At 53.0% G+C, this 15,929-nt stretch overlaps 1 protein-coding gene across 1 annotated transcript in view; it reads left to right on the plus strand.

Moving 5' to 3' along the window:
- The window catches only part of SLC6A17 (solute carrier family 6 member 17), a 128,437-nt gene that overhangs the window by 98,697 nt on the left and 13,811 nt on the right, over positions 1–15,929 (plus strand). The window contains exons 4-7 of the mRNA XM_042998153.1: positions 393–550; positions 2,270–2,396; positions 3,163–3,344; positions 5,039–5,149. Of these exons, the coding sequence (XP_042854087.1) occupies positions 393–550; positions 2,270–2,396; positions 3,163–3,344; positions 5,039–5,149 (578 nt within the window). The remainder of the gene's footprint in view (positions 1–392; positions 551–2,269; positions 2,397–3,162; positions 3,345–5,038; positions 5,150–15,929) is intronic.

The following is a 15,929-nucleotide window of genomic DNA, read 5'->3' on the forward strand; positions in this document are numbered from 1 at the left end:
TGGGCGGGAGGGGGTGTGAACAGGTGTCCACAGAGTACGTCGGGAGGGGAGAGTGTGTCTATTTGTGATTTGACGTGTGGATTCCTGAGAGTGCGGCATCTGTCTGTCTGTCTGTCCATCTCTGAATCCAACCTTGTGAGCGAGAGGCATGGACCTACATCTAGATCCCCCCTTAGCATTTCAGGGCAGAGGAGTCAAGGGGGAGAAGGAGGGCCTGGGCGGCCAGTGGGTGGTGGGCCACACGTATGAGCCAGACCATTCCTGGAGGAGCACGGGATCGCTGGCACTTTGGGGGTGATCAGAGATGTGGGCAGGTCTGCAGGACATGGCTGTCCTCCTTTACCCTGGTGCCGTGCTCCAGACACCCCATGACACTCCTCTCTCCTCCCCAGGTGCCTACCTGGTGCCCTACCTCGTGCTACTGATCATCATCGGGATCCCACTCTTCTTCCTGGAGCTGGCTGTGGGCCAGAGGATCCGCCGTGGCAGCATTGGTGTGTGGCACTACGTGTGCCCCCGCTTGGGGGGCATCGGCTTCTCCAGCTGCATAGTGAGTCGGAGGCAGACACTGGGCACTTAACCGGCAGGCAGAGGGGCCGCTCTGGGGTATGGGGTTTGTAGACCGGAGTCTTGGGCCAGGGCGAGGGCAGGAGGGAGACCCTCAGCGTGAGAATTGTTTCCAGCCGGTGTCTCAGGGCCACACAGTGCCTAAATTACTGCCCGAGGCAGGATATAATATTGGGAATTGTTGCCAAGGAGGAGAGGCTGGGACATCGTCTCGAGGGGGTGCCTGGGACATCTCAGCCGAAGTTCTCCGTGGACACGTGGACCAGTCCCAGATGCCTATGCTTCCCAGCCCATCAGCTCCCCGTGAGAGAGGCCCTTCCTCTCTCCTTGACTGAGGAGTATTTCAGTTGGGCAGATGTGTGGCAGGAAAAGGCAGTCCTGAGGCGTGGGGGTTCCTTGTCACTTTGCTGTGCACATGAGCAGCGTTGGAGAAGGTCTCAGATGACAGCCTGTGGCCGACCCGGCTTTGGAACAGCGGGAGCCGGGGACACCCCACGGGCCTGGATGGGGAACTCCGTGAGGCTCATTTACAGGCCTGGAGGTGAGGTTCTGCTTAGCTCTCGAGGTGAGGAAACTGAGCTTCCCTTATGGGCAGAGCCCATGGGTGCACATGTTCACACCTGCCTCTGGAAGGGACTGAGCATTCCGTTAGGCCTGGTAGCATGGCCAGCCCAAACCTGTCTCAGGCAGAGACTGGGGGAGGGTCTGTGTGGCTCCCACAGTCATGGCGGGCATCACCTCTGCCCAGGGAGACACGGCCAAGTACAGCATACCCTGCCGGGGCTGGCCGTGTGTACGCACGTGAGTGTGAATAGGTCTCCCCTTGGCCTGAAAGCACCCAAGTGAAAGAAGTGGGGGTCCCTCTCCCTCGATATTGCAGTTAAGGTGTGCCGTCCGAGCGTCTGCTCCTGCACGCCAGGGCTCGTGACATTGATGCGGTAAAGGGCCCTCGGCGCTCACGCCGATCAGCATTACCGAGCAGGCCGTTGGAGGCGGAAGGGGCCTCTCGGCATCCAGAGCGGATACGGCAAACCCCCGTGCATGAAAGCATTGCTTTCTGAGAAACCACTTGGACCCTCGGTCAGAATCCGTGTACTCCTATCTCAAATGCAATTCTGCCAAGGGTAGCGATCATGTTTCCGAGACATGGAAAGTGACATCTTTCTGGAGGCGGGCTGCTGACAGTACCGAAGAGTGGGGTCCTGAGACGAGGGAGGACTTAGCAAACCAGGAAGAAGCATCCACGAAAGCTCAAGGAACACTGCAGTCTGGGGCCATTGTCTATAGAGGCAAAAGGCGAGCAGGCCTCCAGGGTCCCGGAGGGCAGCTCTGGGATTGTAATCCTGAGTCATCAGGAAATGATGGGGAAGTGCTTTAAGCATTTTTAGAAGAATTTCAAACTGGAAAGGATTACCATTTTAAGAGTTCATTGCTTAAAGGAGAGATCTTTAATATCTGAAACATTCTTTTGTGGATTCCCTGAATACCAGATGAAGGGAGGATTAGGAAGAGGCCCTCAGTGCCTGCGTCTCATCCCTCCTCCCCCTCCTCCTCCTCCTCTTCCTCCTCCTCTTCCTCCAAGACTGTGAGCAGTGTTGTGTGCAGTCAGCTGGAGCCTGGGCCTAGGATGGGGAGTGGGGGTGGGGTGGAGTTGCCTGCAGCCTTCATGACCCCTCCCCCAACCATGGACCATTGTCCCCAGGTCTGCCTGTTTGTTGGGCTATATTATAATGTGATCATCGGCTGGAGCATTTTCTACTTCTTCAAGTCCTTCCAGTACCCGCTGCCCTGGAGCGAATGTCCTGTCACCAGGAATGGGACTGTGGCAGGCAAGTATAGGACCCCCTGAGTATGACCAACTGGGTTCCCCAGCCAGCCTATCTCAGGAAGGGGTGGAAGGAGCCTAAGAGGCTTAGGCAGAGATTTGAGATTTCATTGACTTGCTGTGTCGCCTTGAATAAGACACCTACCTGACCCACATTTCCTGTTCTGATGGTCCTTGCCAGCCTATCCCATAGAGTTCTTATGGGGACTGAATGAAATGAGTGTAGAGAAAACTCTAGAAATTGTGACTTGTGTTTAGTTGTTACAATCCTGTGTAACTCTAACACCATCCTGTCTGGAAACAGCCTTAATTTGCATGCCAGTCCTATAAAAGGCCAAATGATGTATCCCACCACACAGAGGGGTAAACTGAGGTCCAGAAGCAACTTTCCTGTGGTTGCACTACTGATTTAACCAAGGATCTTGGATGAGAATCCAGATGTCTGGCTCCTAGCTCAGAACCTTTCCCAGGGAACTTGAGGCTAGTTCTGCCTAACCCTTGCTGTCCTCCACCGATGGAGGCGGGCAAGGAGTGGCATGTGTGAGAATGCAGCCAGATCAGTGTGTCCCAAAGCCTCCTGGGCCCCATCTGGAGCCCCATCTGGAGGCTTCAGGGTCTGCCAGATCCTGGCTAGCCCAGAACGAGCACAGTCCCTCCCTGCTCCCACACTCAGCCGGCCCCTCGCCCACTGCTGCCCTAGTTGGGGGTCAGGCAGAGGAGGGGGACCCAGAGCCCCGACTGAGGCACTGTGGCCTTTGCTGCTGTTTCAGTGGTGGAGGCAGAGTGTGAAAAGAGCTCAGCCACCACCTACTTCTGGTACCGAGAGGCCTTGGACATCTCCAACTCCATCTCGGAGAGCGGAGGCCTCAACTGGAAGATGACCCTGTGCCTCCTGGTGGCCTGGAGCATCGTGGGCATGGCCGTGGTCAAGGGCATCCAGTCCTCTGGGAAGGTGAGTCAGGAAGGGACTCGGTGGGGGGGGGGGTAGAAGAGCATGGAAGGCAGGGGTCTGAGGACACTGGGATATGCTATGCAGGGTCTTTTGGGTGGGCTTGGCCTCTGAGTGGCTCAGGATGATGACACAACCCCCCCCCCCCCATGGAGGCGATGGGAGTGTCACTGCTGGATTATTGCCCACCAAGAGGGGGTCGGAGTGGGCTTGTGGAAAATCGTTGCTTTGAACGCTAGCCGCCTCTGTGCTCAGATAACTCAGGCCTGCTCTGCAGACTTGAAAGGGAAAAAAAGCGGGGAGCGCTGACCCAGGGACATTCGTCTACATCCTAACCCTTTAGGTTCCCAAGCAAAAGCCCTAGAAGCATCTGCTCTGAGCACTTTTTGGTAAAACTGAGCAGCTCGCCCTGTGGAAACGAAAGGGCTCTTTGAGCAGGTGCGTGCTGTGAGTACAGGCACCTTGGGGCCTCGAGGACGGCTCTCCGTGGCTCTCTCGGGGTGCAGTCCAGCCAACCCCATACACCTTCTCCCAGGAGCTCAGACCCCTTTCAAGTAAGGGCCCTTTCTTCTTTGGCATGTACGGTATTCATGGACTGTCGGGGCCGCAAAGGACATTAGGGACCCCGTGGCCTAATCCACTCATTCTACAGATGAGTGAACTGAGGCCCAGAGCGGGGAAGGCTCCTCACCTGAGATCAGGCAGCCAGTGCATCCCAGAGCTGGAACTAGAGCCTTGGCCATCTGTCTGAAGCTCCAGGTGTTATAATGGACTCAATGAGTAAGGAAGTTGAGCCTTGGAAAGGTAGAGTGTTCTCCACCTCTTCCCTCTCCAAAGGCCACAAAAGTAGCTGAGACTTCGTGGCACTTATCAGGCACTGCCACATGTCTGCTGACCCACTGCTTTGGGTCCACAACACCCTTATGAGTTAGGAAGCATTACACCCATTTTATAGATGAGGAAATGGAGGCACACAGAGGTTAAGTGAATCGCTCGAGGTCACATGGTTGACAATGGTAGAGCCAGGATCAGGACTCAGGTGGTCTGGCTCTGGACACACCCGCTCTTTACCTTCAACACCATCCTGCCCAAACGACCCTCTTGATTTGTTTTAGTGCAGCAAACATTCCGTGAGCATCTCCTTTGTGTGAGGCTCTCTGCCAGGCACGTGGGGAATCTAGAAGTGTGCAAAAAATGCACATGCTAGAAAACAGCACACAATTTATAGTCATAAGAGGCAGGACCTTTTCTGATTTTTTGCTTGGGAGCCATGTCTGTAACCTCCTGGAAGGCTTCTGTCAAAGGAGTTCCAAGGACATGGGAGATCCTTAGGGGGTCCGCTGGAGTCAAGGATAGAAAAGCAGGCAGGAGACATGAAAACAGGAGGAGGGGAGAGGAGACGGTTCCTCACCCTCGTGGTGGCCCTTGGGGGTGGGGAGGCCACAGACCCAGCCCTACCAGCTCTTGAAAGGAGGAAACTGGCCCCAGGCACAGCCGCTCCGACTCCAGCTTGTCTGTGCTCCTGCCTTGGCTCGAGGCCAGATGTGGGGTGGGTTTGGCCCTGTGCCCAGGGGTCCCAGGGCTGCACTTTCTTCTGCCATCAGAGGAGGGCTCCTGTGCCCCAGCTGTGAGCAGGGAGGGGGGTGCCAGCTGCGGGAGGCATTCTGCCCCACAGCGGGTCCCTGTCTTCTCTGCAGGTGATGTATTTCAGCTCCCTGTTCCCCTATGTGGTGCTGGCCTGCTTCCTGGTCCGGGGGCTGCTGCTGCGAGGGGCCGTCGATGGCATCCTACACATGTTCACCCCCAAGGTAAGGGTCTGGGAGACACTGACCACGCCACTGAGCCCTGCCGGCTTCGTGCAGTTTAGCACTCACTGAGGACCTATTACGTGTCAGGCATAGTCACGGGCCCCGGTTCCAACAAGAGGGACATCACGCCAATTTGGGTGAAATCAGGAGAAGCTTCAGGGCACGGATGACCCGGAAGCAGATCCGATTTCAGCGAGTGGCAGTAGGACATTGCAGTGAAGGGAACCACATAAGCAATTGAGGGAAAGCACTGGGCATGCTTGAGGCAAAGGTGGGACATCAGGTGGGACTGGGGCAGGGGGCAGGGAGCAGTGGCAGGCTCTGACAGTGCACCTGTGACAGCAGGAGCCAAGAAGATGCCTAAGAAAAGAGATCTCCCCCCACCCCCCCGGGAATCACAGCTTGTACCCAAATCAGGGGAACGGTGTCACTGTTTAACTCAAGATAATGGGCCGTGTGGGTAGCGATTTTACCCTGACCAAATCCATCCGTATCTTCTCTCCTTTAATCCTCCCCATAGCCCAGTGAGGGACCACTGTGCACATGTCACAGGACACTAGCAGGGCAGTAGACATCCCGAATGTGTACACACGGGTTTCTTAATGGTGGTCTTTGCCCACCATGTGGCCTTGCCTCTCTGTTCCCCTTCAGACCACTGGCCACAGCTGGCAGAGCCAGTCCCCTGAGGAATAAGGGGATTTCAAATGCAGATTGGGATGTCCTTCAAGGTGCCCAAGCAATGTACGTTAGTAACTCCAGCTGGCAAGGCTGGGGAGGTCCACCTCCAAATGCCAGCTGATCAGTGAGCACCCAGCTGGTTGGTGAGACTCCAGTCTGTAGGCATGGGTCAGAACTCCACCGTGTTGAGCCCCTAACACTGCCATGGCACACACGTGCTCACACACACCAGGGCTCACACAGACAGTTCATACAGATGACACTGGGAGAAGAACCCAGATCTGGTGGGGATTGAGATCCCCATTCCCTCCCAGCTCTGCCCTGCAGCTGGGAACAGCCCCTGATGTTTGGAGGGTGGCAATGGGCAGGATACACACCGCTCTATATTCATCAGAGAGGGACTAAATTGGCCCCCAGCATTCTTAGCGGTAACATCTGAGGTTTCTATGTGAACATCCACAGAGGTCCTCTTTAGGAAGAGCTTAGCAAACCTCCTGAGGCAGGAATGTGCCTCCCGAGCCACGTGGCTGGCATAAGGTTGTTGTGAACATGGGATGTCTGACAAAGAAGAAAATAATGTGAATCTGGTTTCTTTGGGAGGGAAACGGCCATGAGAAGAAAGCCAACAGTTTCTATGAATTACTTCAACTGTATTTTAGAATGATGATCTGTCCAACGTTTTCACTGGAATCTTTTAGTTATACTTTATTGAACCTTATGAGGAAACTGTATACTCTGGAGATGTTCATAAATGGGGAGATTCACACAGGTCTCCGGATGGGCCCCTTGGTGGGATCCATGTTGAGAGAGCCCAGTATGGAACAGATTCATGAGATTGGCTTCTGGTCCCAGCATACACAGTACCGCTCTCCGTTTGATTCAGATGCTTTTTAAAACATCCTTTTTATTTATTTTGAGAGAGATAGAGAGAGCAAGTGGGGGAGGGGAAGAGAGAGAGGGAGACAGGATCCCAGGCAGGCCCTGGGCTGATGGGGGGCTCGAACTCACGACCCGCGAGATCATGAGTTGAGCCAAAATCAACAGTCGGATGCTTAACCAACTGAGCCACTGAGGCGCCCCTAAAACACCTTTTTAATTATGAAATATCTCAAGCATGTAACCACACATATATAATAATATAATAAACATTTTTAAGAGATCAAAATTACAGAGGCCATAAAAAATGCCTGTATAGCTTGACCTGATCCCATTTCTTTCCTTCCCTAAAGAAAACCACTATCCGGAATTCAGGCTTCATCCCCCTAGTACATTTTTTAAAACTCGTAATACATACTCGTGTGTACATAAACAACGTATAGCATTTGTGCATACTTTTAAACTTTACGTAAGTGGCATCATATTTTTGCAACTTCCTGTGCCTTGCCTCAGCTTTTATTTTTGTCCCATACTGTTATTTGAGGTTTATTTATAGTGCTGTTTGTAGTTCTGGTGTCTCCATCTTCCCTGGTGGACAGTATTCCACCATAGCACGGAACTTTATTTATTCATTCTCTAGTTGATGATCACTTCTGTTGTTTCCAGCTTTCACTATTGCTAGTAACACTACAGTAAACATTATCACACAGGTCTTCATGTGCACAGTTTTTTTCTAGGGTGTCTAGAAAAAATTCAGGAGTAAAATTGCCATCCCAAAGGATATGCATACCTTCAGTTTTACTAGATGGTGGCCAAATTACTCTCCAAAGTGGTGGCAACAGGGCACCTGGGTGGCTCAAGTCAGTTAAGCATCCACTTTCAGCTCAGGTCATGGTCTCACAGTTCATGGGTTCGAGCCCCGTATTGGGCTCTGTGCTGACAGCTCAGAGCCTAGAGCCTGCTTCAGATTCTGTGTCTCCCTCTCCCTCTCCCTCTCCCTCTCTCTCTGTCCTTCTCCTGCTCATGCTCTCTCTCCCTGCCTCTCAAAAATGAATAAATGTTACAAAAACAGCAGCAAAGTGGTGGCAACGGTCGACACTCCCACCAGTTGTAGACAAGAGTCTTTGCTGCTCCACGTTTGTTAGACTTCAATTTTTGCCAATCAGATGGATGCGAGATGGTTGATGTGTACTTTGCATAACAGAGGACATTCCTCTCCAAAACCTTTTGCTGGATGTTCAGGAAACGGTGTGATGTCATGTTAGCATGTATATGGGCAAGAGCCTCCATGAAGTGCAGTTTAAAGTAACCTGGAGGAGCCAGGTTACCAAGACCCAGCAGGTGTGGTGCCTGGCTCATCTAGCTTTTGTGACTTTCAGTCTGGATAGAGCCTGCGAGTTCATCTTGAGATCTTGCTCACTGAGCAGTTCTTTGGGGCAGCTCCTGCTCCTGACCTTGGATGGATGTGTTGAATGGGGAAGGGGAGACCTACGGGCCTCAAAGGCCAAACTCTTCCATCAAGGATCCCCTTCACAGCCTGTGCTGGTAAGGCCAGCAATGACGGCTGGGTGAGGGTGGACAGTTGTTCGACTGTCCATATGTGGCAGACCACTGTTGCAGAGCTGTGACTGTTCCAGGACAGGATCGGTGAGATGGGGAACCCTGAAACCATTTCAAGTCCTTGACCTAGGGCAGTGCTATAGAATGTTGGGGTCCTTGCACACAGCTTCCCAGGCTGTGCGCTGCTCCATTTAGACCGACCACCATGTGAATGACATCTCCAGGGGTCATGCCATTTGGTAGCCATGGTAGAGTCCAAGAAGAGTTTTGGCCAGGGCATCTCAGAATCCACTCGAAAAGAGCACAGGCTGTCTGTGAATATGCTGAAAGTCCTCTTCTGTAGTCTTCCAATACCAGAAAGGATCCAAGCCATAGGATCTGGACTTTCAGTCCATGCCCCCAAGCAGTCACTGGACGTATGGCAAATGCAGCGTGGCCAGGATACCGTGATGACCCTCTAGCATTTTTGATGGGACAGTAATTCATGTTGACGGCTAGTTAACTTCTTGGATTCCTTGGGCAACATCTCTCCTGATTACTTTCTTAGCATTCAGTGAAAAACCCAAGTCAGCATGGCGTGCCACACAATTCACCATGTGACTTGCTCAACACAAAGTGGTAGATTGTGGTAGACTTACCACCAAAACTTTTGGAAAATGTTTCTCAAAATCATAACTATTTGTGTCCTTTGACCCAGCAATTCCACTTCCAGTTATTTGCCCTGCAGATATATTCCCTCAAAACAAAAATGACCTGTGAACCATATTGGCCATGGTAGTACATATTTTAGTGGCCAAAGGTGGAAAACAATCCAAATGACTGTCATTAATTTATCCCTTCAGTCCTCAAAGGTTCGCTGAGTGCCTGTTAGGTTCTGGACTCTGTGGTGGGTCCTGGGATCCAGTGGTGAACCAAGCAGACGAACTTCCTAGCCCTCATGGGAATAATAAGATAATAGAAGATTAAGGACTTGCTGGGTGGTGTTGCTAAGGAGAAAAATAAAGCAGAGAAAGGAGGAGTAGGGACACCGGGGAGAGGGGTTGCTTCAGGTAGTGTTCAAGGAAGGCCTCCCTGAGAAAGTGGTCTTTGAGTGAAGAGGGGAGGTGGGAAGCAGGTTGTGTGGATATCTGAACGTAGCTCATTCCATTCCGGAGAGAACAATAAATGAAAAGGCCTCGAGGTTTGGAAGTGTTTGGCATCCAATTCAAGGAGGCTAAATGAGTCCGGAATGGGAGGGGAGAGAAGTAGGACATGCGGCGAAGGGGGCAGTGGGGAGCCAGAGCACGAGTGTGTTATGAGCCAAGTAGGCCTTTGGCGTCTACTCTTGGTGAAACGGGAGCCACTGGAGGTGCCGAGCGAAGTAGCAACGTGATCTGACTTCCATCTTCGAAAGACCCCTCTGGCTGCCGTAGACAATCTGAGGGAGCAAGGGTGGAACAGGACGACCTGCCAGAAGGCTCCATCCAGGTGAATCCATCCAAGTTCTAGAATTCCTCCAGGTGAGAGGAGACTGTGATTTCAGCCCAGGTGATGGCAATAGGAGTGATGAGAAGTGGTCAGATTCAGGACATATTCGGGAAGTAGGGTCACACGATTTGTTGTGGAATTGGATGTGAGTGCTGAGAGAGGGACAGTGGTCAATTTGGGGATGACTCCACGGTCTTTTGCCTGAGCGACTAGAAGCACAGAGTTGAATTCATGGAGATGAGGGCAGACGGTGAGGAGAGCAGACTTGGTGGGGAACATCAAGACTACTGTTTTGGACACAGCAGGTCTAAAATGTCTAGTAGATACCAAGCGGAGATACTGGGTAAGCAGTCAGACAGCTGAGTCTGCAGGCCAAGTGGAGATATAAACTTGGGAATCAGAGACTTTAAAGCAGTGGACTAGTGATGGTCACCTGGAGAGTGAACACTGAGAAGAGGACTGAGCAGTGAGCACCAGGGCCCAGCATTTAGAGGTTGGGGGAAGGGTAGCCAATGTGGGAGGACAAAGAGGAAGAGGAGGAGGGGACGGAGACATGGATACATCAATCCCAGAGGCAAAGCAGAGAAACGTCTTTAAGGAGGGAATGATCTGCCATGTCCAAAGTTGCTGAGGTCAGGCAGGCAGTGAGGACTGGGAAATGAGCAGCGCACCTGGCATCAGGTGGGTCCCCTGGAGAGAAAGAGAGCGTGCGCGTGTGCAGACACACACACACACACACACACACACACACACACACACACACACGAGCCGGCAGGGGAGGGGCAGAGAGAGAGGGAGAGAGAGTCCCAAGCAGGGTCCTCGCTGTCCGCGCAGAGCCCGATGCGGGGCTCAATCTCACAAACTGTGAGATCATGACCTGAGCCGAAACCAAGAGTTGGACGCTCGACCGACTGAGCCACCCAGGTGCAAACCCAGGCGTTTAATATTAAAAAAAAAAAAAAAGCAGAGAAGTGAGAAATGGGTGGAAACTGGAGATATCCATGGGATCGAGGGTGTTATTTCAGAACTCGGTACTATGATGACAGAACTCCATCATACTCCGCTGGTGGGAAGGTGGAATGGAGCAGCCGCTTTGGCAAACAGCCTGGCAGCATCTCCAAAGGTTAGACAGAGTTAGCGTATGAGCCAGCAACTCCACTCCCAGGCGTGTTTCCAAGAGAACTAAAAACATGTTCACACAAAAACTTGTACACAAATGTTCATCGCAGCATCCTTCACAAGAGCCAAAAGGTAGAAACAGCTCAGATGTCTGTCAACCGACGAATAGAAGAATCGAGAGTCGTGTGTTTGTACGAGGGTGACTTCTTAGGCCATAAAGGGGAATGAAGTACTAACAGGTGCCACGACATTGCATGAACCTCTTTGGTCTTTGGTCTTTGGTCACCAAAGACCACATGTTGTGTCATTCCATTTACGTGAAATGGCCAGAATAGGCAAATCTGTAGAGACAGAAAGCAGATTAGTGGTTCCTTAGGGCTGGGTTTGTGAGGAGGCTGGGGGGAAAAGGGGAGTGACCGTTAATGAGGATGGGCTTTCTTTTCGGGGTGATGAAGAAGTTCGAAAATTGTGGCAATGGGGGCACAACTCTGTGATGTGCTAAATACCATTAAAGTTTATGCTTTTAAAATGTTTATTTTTGAGAGAGAGAGAGTGGGCGTGTGGGAGGGGCAGAGAGAGAGAGACAGAGGGTCCGAAGTGGGCTCTGTGCTGACAGCAGAGAGGCCCATGCGGGGCTCGAACTCAAGACTCATGAACCGCGAGATCATGGCCTGAGTGGAAGTCATACACTTAACCCGCTGAGCCGCCCTAGGTGTCCCAAATGGTACACTTAAAAAAAAAAAAAAAACACAAAAAACTAAGAGTGGGAAATTAATGCTTTCGGGTGGAGGGGAACCAGAGTCCTTGAGTGAGCAGGGAGGGGGCGCCCAGTGCCCACGTGGAGGAGTTGGTCTCATCGGGGAGGAACAGGAGGCAAGGGCCAGCCGGTGGGCACAGGGGCTGGCAGCTGAGAAGCTGTGGTGAGGAGCTCCTCATTGTGAGAGCTCTCTCTTCCCATCGTGTCATTTTCTTCTGTGAAGGAGGAAGCAAGGGCCTCAGTTTAGAGTCCGAATGGCAGAGCGTGGTGGACGCCTAAGGAGGAGCGAGTGTGAGGTGACCGTGCAGGAGACAGGGAGTGTGGGCGGCATGGAGGACAGGCTGGCGGTCAGGGGGCACACGAGTGTGCAGTGAAGCCAGCCAGCATGGCGTGGCTAACACTTCTCCAGTCCCAAGCTGGACAGTTCCCCCTAGTTTAACACCTCTGAAAGCACGCTATTTCCCACAGTTGGAGGGATACTGAGAACAATCATGTGTTTTACAGTGGATGATGCTTACGTGTGCCAGGCACCGTTACGTGCACCTGACATACAGTCACTCATTGAAGCTCATAATAACCCTCAGGGCAGGTGTTATTTTAGCCAGTTTGCAGGGGGCGGGGGAGGTACTGATGCACAGAGAGGTTAAATAACTCATCCAAGGTCCCAAGGTGCGCCCTGCGTGATCTCTCCAGCTATGCTTAGCGGCTTGGGGGCAGGCCCAGAGTCGGTGGAAGGTTGGTTGGACTTCACCAGGGTCAGGAGGTGATAACAAGGGATGACCATGGGGAGAGGCGGCAGGGGAGTTAAGAGGGTAGCAAGGGAGCAACCAAATGATGGACCATCAACCAAGCCAATGAGGAAGGGAAGCTGTGCTACAAACAGGATGGGGGTGGTGAAGGGCAGATAGTCCCAGGACGGGTGAAGAATTTTTGGAGTCAAGATACCAGAAGGGGTGAGCTGGGAAGACGGTGCTCTGGGGTTCAGGGTCCTTGACTTTGAGGTCCTAGGTGGCGCACCGCTCTTAGATATGACAGGGGCTATGGCACAATCCTAGGAGTGGGGTGAAGGACGATCTCAGTGGAAGGGAGGAGCGAAGGGACCCAGAAATATGATAGCTGTAGAGCGGACAGAGACAGTGTACTTGGAATAGCGACAACGACCTGGAGGAACAGGCAGCCCGCTGTCCGCCTCCAGGCCCGATGGCAGCCTGGGCGTGTAAGAGGACAGCCTCTACTCAAGAGGGCTGCAGGGGAGGCCTCCGGATCGGGCCCACCCTCGACCGATCAGACTCCAGCCAACAGACTGAAAATCAGGATCCCCAGGTGTGGTATCCAGGTAGTAGGAGCTCTTGAAAGCTCCCAGTGATTCTGATGTGTGGCCAGGCTGGAGAACCACCGAGTGGGAGCAAGAAGGCATGGGGGAGGGGGCATCCAGGGAAGGCTTGTGGAGATGGGGGAGTGGGGGTGACAGACTGTGAGTTCCAGGGGCCGGTGGCAGGGTGCAGGCAGTTAGGGAGGGGCAGGGCGTGAGTCAGAGCAGGGGACAGACCCAGCCATCCTGAGACGAAGTCCGGATGAAGGACAACCCAGGAGTCGTGGGAACCTTGCAGCAGCCGAGGTAAACGGGGCCCTGGGACCGAGGGACCAGGCCCAGTGGTCCCTTAGGCACACTGTGGGAACGAGGCTGAGAGTGGGCAGGGGCTGAGGGGGGCAGCTTGCCAGAAGCCCCAGAACTCTGTGGGTTCCTAACTCAGCACGACGAGGAAGTGTCAGACTGGGGGCAGGAATACACACACACGCAGATATATATGTTGGGGTGTGTGTGTGTGTGTGTGTTACTGATATACACATAAAATATCACTGGAAGGGCATGCAAGAATAGGAACTGAGTGTCTGGATACGGGGTGGGGTAAAGGAGCCCTTACAGTGCCCTTTTGTGCCTTTTGAGTTTTAAACCATGTGTCATCAGTTGAGATGAGAGCACACGGTTTTCCGGGACAGGGGCCCGGCACAGCCTCAGCTACGTGCAGCTTTGGGCATCTGCCTCTCGCTTCACCGCGTCTGGGGTCTAGACACATGAGCAGTCTTCACCCGTGAGCCAGACTGGCCCAGGGTCAAGGGTACATGTTAACCCTTAGAGAAGTGGGGTCCTGGGAGGCACTGAAGGCCCAGGGGCAGAGATCAGTGGTAGAGCTCCTTGACCTCCACAAGCAGAGGAGGGCTTCTGGGCAGGATGACCAGGGCAAGCCAGCCTTGGGTGGGCTCCGGAGCCAGACAGTCTGGTTCAGATCCCAGCTCGTCACTCAGTGGTCGGAGGGCAAGATCCCTGTGGGAACTCACTCCGTTTACTCGGCTGCGAGATGGGGCAAACCACGGGGGCTTCCCGACAACCTTGTCGGGAGAGCACAGGGGACCTGCTTCCGGTGCATGGAGAGCGCATGGTAAGCCTTAGCGATTATTATTCTCTCCCTCGTGAAGGTGACACTGTTCTTGGGCGCTGGGAACCCGGCGCTCCAGTGCCATCTGGTGTCTCGCGGCCCCAGCTGGCTGTTGCACCGGCAGGTGCCCGGCAGGGCTGAGGAGCAAAGGTGTGTGTGCTCCAGTCACGCACCAGGTCAGGCCAGGCGCTCAGGGGCTGCTTGTGGATTCCACAAGCATCTTTGTGCCGCTGAGTCAAATGCGTGAAACACCTCGCTCTCTGCATGAGGAAGTGACTCAGCCCTCGTGCCAAGGAAATGGCAGGAAGCTCTTGCCGTGTTTTAGGGCGGGCACCCCAAGGACGGCGCGAGCCTTGTCTTTTCATAGGGAGAGCCCATTCCCCACCTCTCCTTTTGCGGTCACATCCTGATGTTTGGCATGGACATCGGGCTTCCTGAGGTCTGGCCGCGGGTTCATCCTCTGTAGACCCCATGATCGGGGCCTTGTTGGAATTATGCACCAGCACCCCAGGAATCCTGATAGAGCCCCTTTAAATTCAAGGAACACCAGGCTTTCCTGTTGTTCTGAACAGTCCTGAAGGTGCCTGCCTCACTTTACCCGCAGGTGAACATTGGGCATCTGGTCATCTCCATCAGCAAGAGAGCCCCTCCAAGCTGCAGGCTGGAGGGGTGCCCAGGGGCTGCTCACACAGGGCACGTGTGTCCTCAAAGGTCAAGCTTTGGCACAGACTGTTTCCTGGGGCCTCATTAATATCAGATTTGGAGCCACCAATTTTCTTCAAGATAATCTAGGGATGGGGAATGGGGCAAGAGGAGGTGAGACTGGCCATATGTTGGTAAATTGTTGAAACTGAGTGATGGGTACCTGGGGGCTCGTTATATTTTCCTCTCCACCTTTTGTACCTTTTGCAATCAATGTGCCATCATTTTTAAAAATTAGAAAAGAACAGCAAATAGATACAGTCTTAAAAACATAAACAAAATTCTTGTTCCCATCCCAGATCGTTGCATATAAGCCTTGCCTACCCTGTCCTTGGAGAGTCTGTCCCCCAAGTTACAGGGTCAGCTCTGATGGTGCAGTTTGGGATTATGGTGGTCTCCCTAGGGTGTGGCTGCCTCCATTTATGGAACTTGGCCCTGAAAGTGGCTGGGCCTAGGAATTTACCCATTTTGAGGCTTAGAGAGTGATGAAAATCCTGACAATGACATGTGTTTGGACCTCACAGATGGTCCAGACCCTTTTGTAAAAACTTTGGTAATAACTGATGTAGATGAAAACTGAAAGAATCACCAGAAGAGGAGGAGGAGGAGGAGGAGGAGGAGGAGGAGGAGGGAGGAGGGAGAGAAGGAAGAAGGAGGGTGGGGATGGGGGAGGGGGAGAAAAAAAGCAAGCGAGAAGAAAAGGAAAGGAAGCCAGCATTAAAATAGCCATGTTTGAGAAAGTAGAGGTTTAAAGCCCTAAGGATCTTCTTGTCCTAGAAGCCTGATCCTAGCACAGAAAGGCGGGTACAATTTCACTGCGCCTGGTGTGGTCCTTCCCACGCAGTTCACCTTGAGGAAGCAGCCTTGTCCGTCTCTCTCTCTCTCTCTCTCTCTCTCTCGCTCCCAACGCTTTCCTTCTCTCCTGTGTGTCAGACACCGCTTACACAGTGGACAGGAGATGGGCTCCACCCCTAAGAAACACAGAGTGTTGAACAGAAGGCAGACATATAAACCTGGAATGCAGGTATTGAGTGGAGTTGCAAGAGCCCGAGGGCTGTGACTAGCTCTGCCAGAGGCATCAGGAAAAGCTTCAAGGAGGAGGTGATATTTATGCTGGCCTTTAAGAAGGAAGTAGGAGTTTCACCGGTATGTGAGTAAGAGGAGCGGAATTCCAGGCAGAGGG

The sequence above is a fragment of the Panthera tigris genome, chromosome C1, assembly GCF_018350195.1.
Source record: "Panthera tigris isolate Pti1 chromosome C1, P.tigris_Pti1_mat1.1, whole genome shotgun sequence".
Taxonomy (NCBI): domain Eukaryota; kingdom Metazoa; phylum Chordata; class Mammalia; order Carnivora; family Felidae; genus Panthera; species Panthera tigris.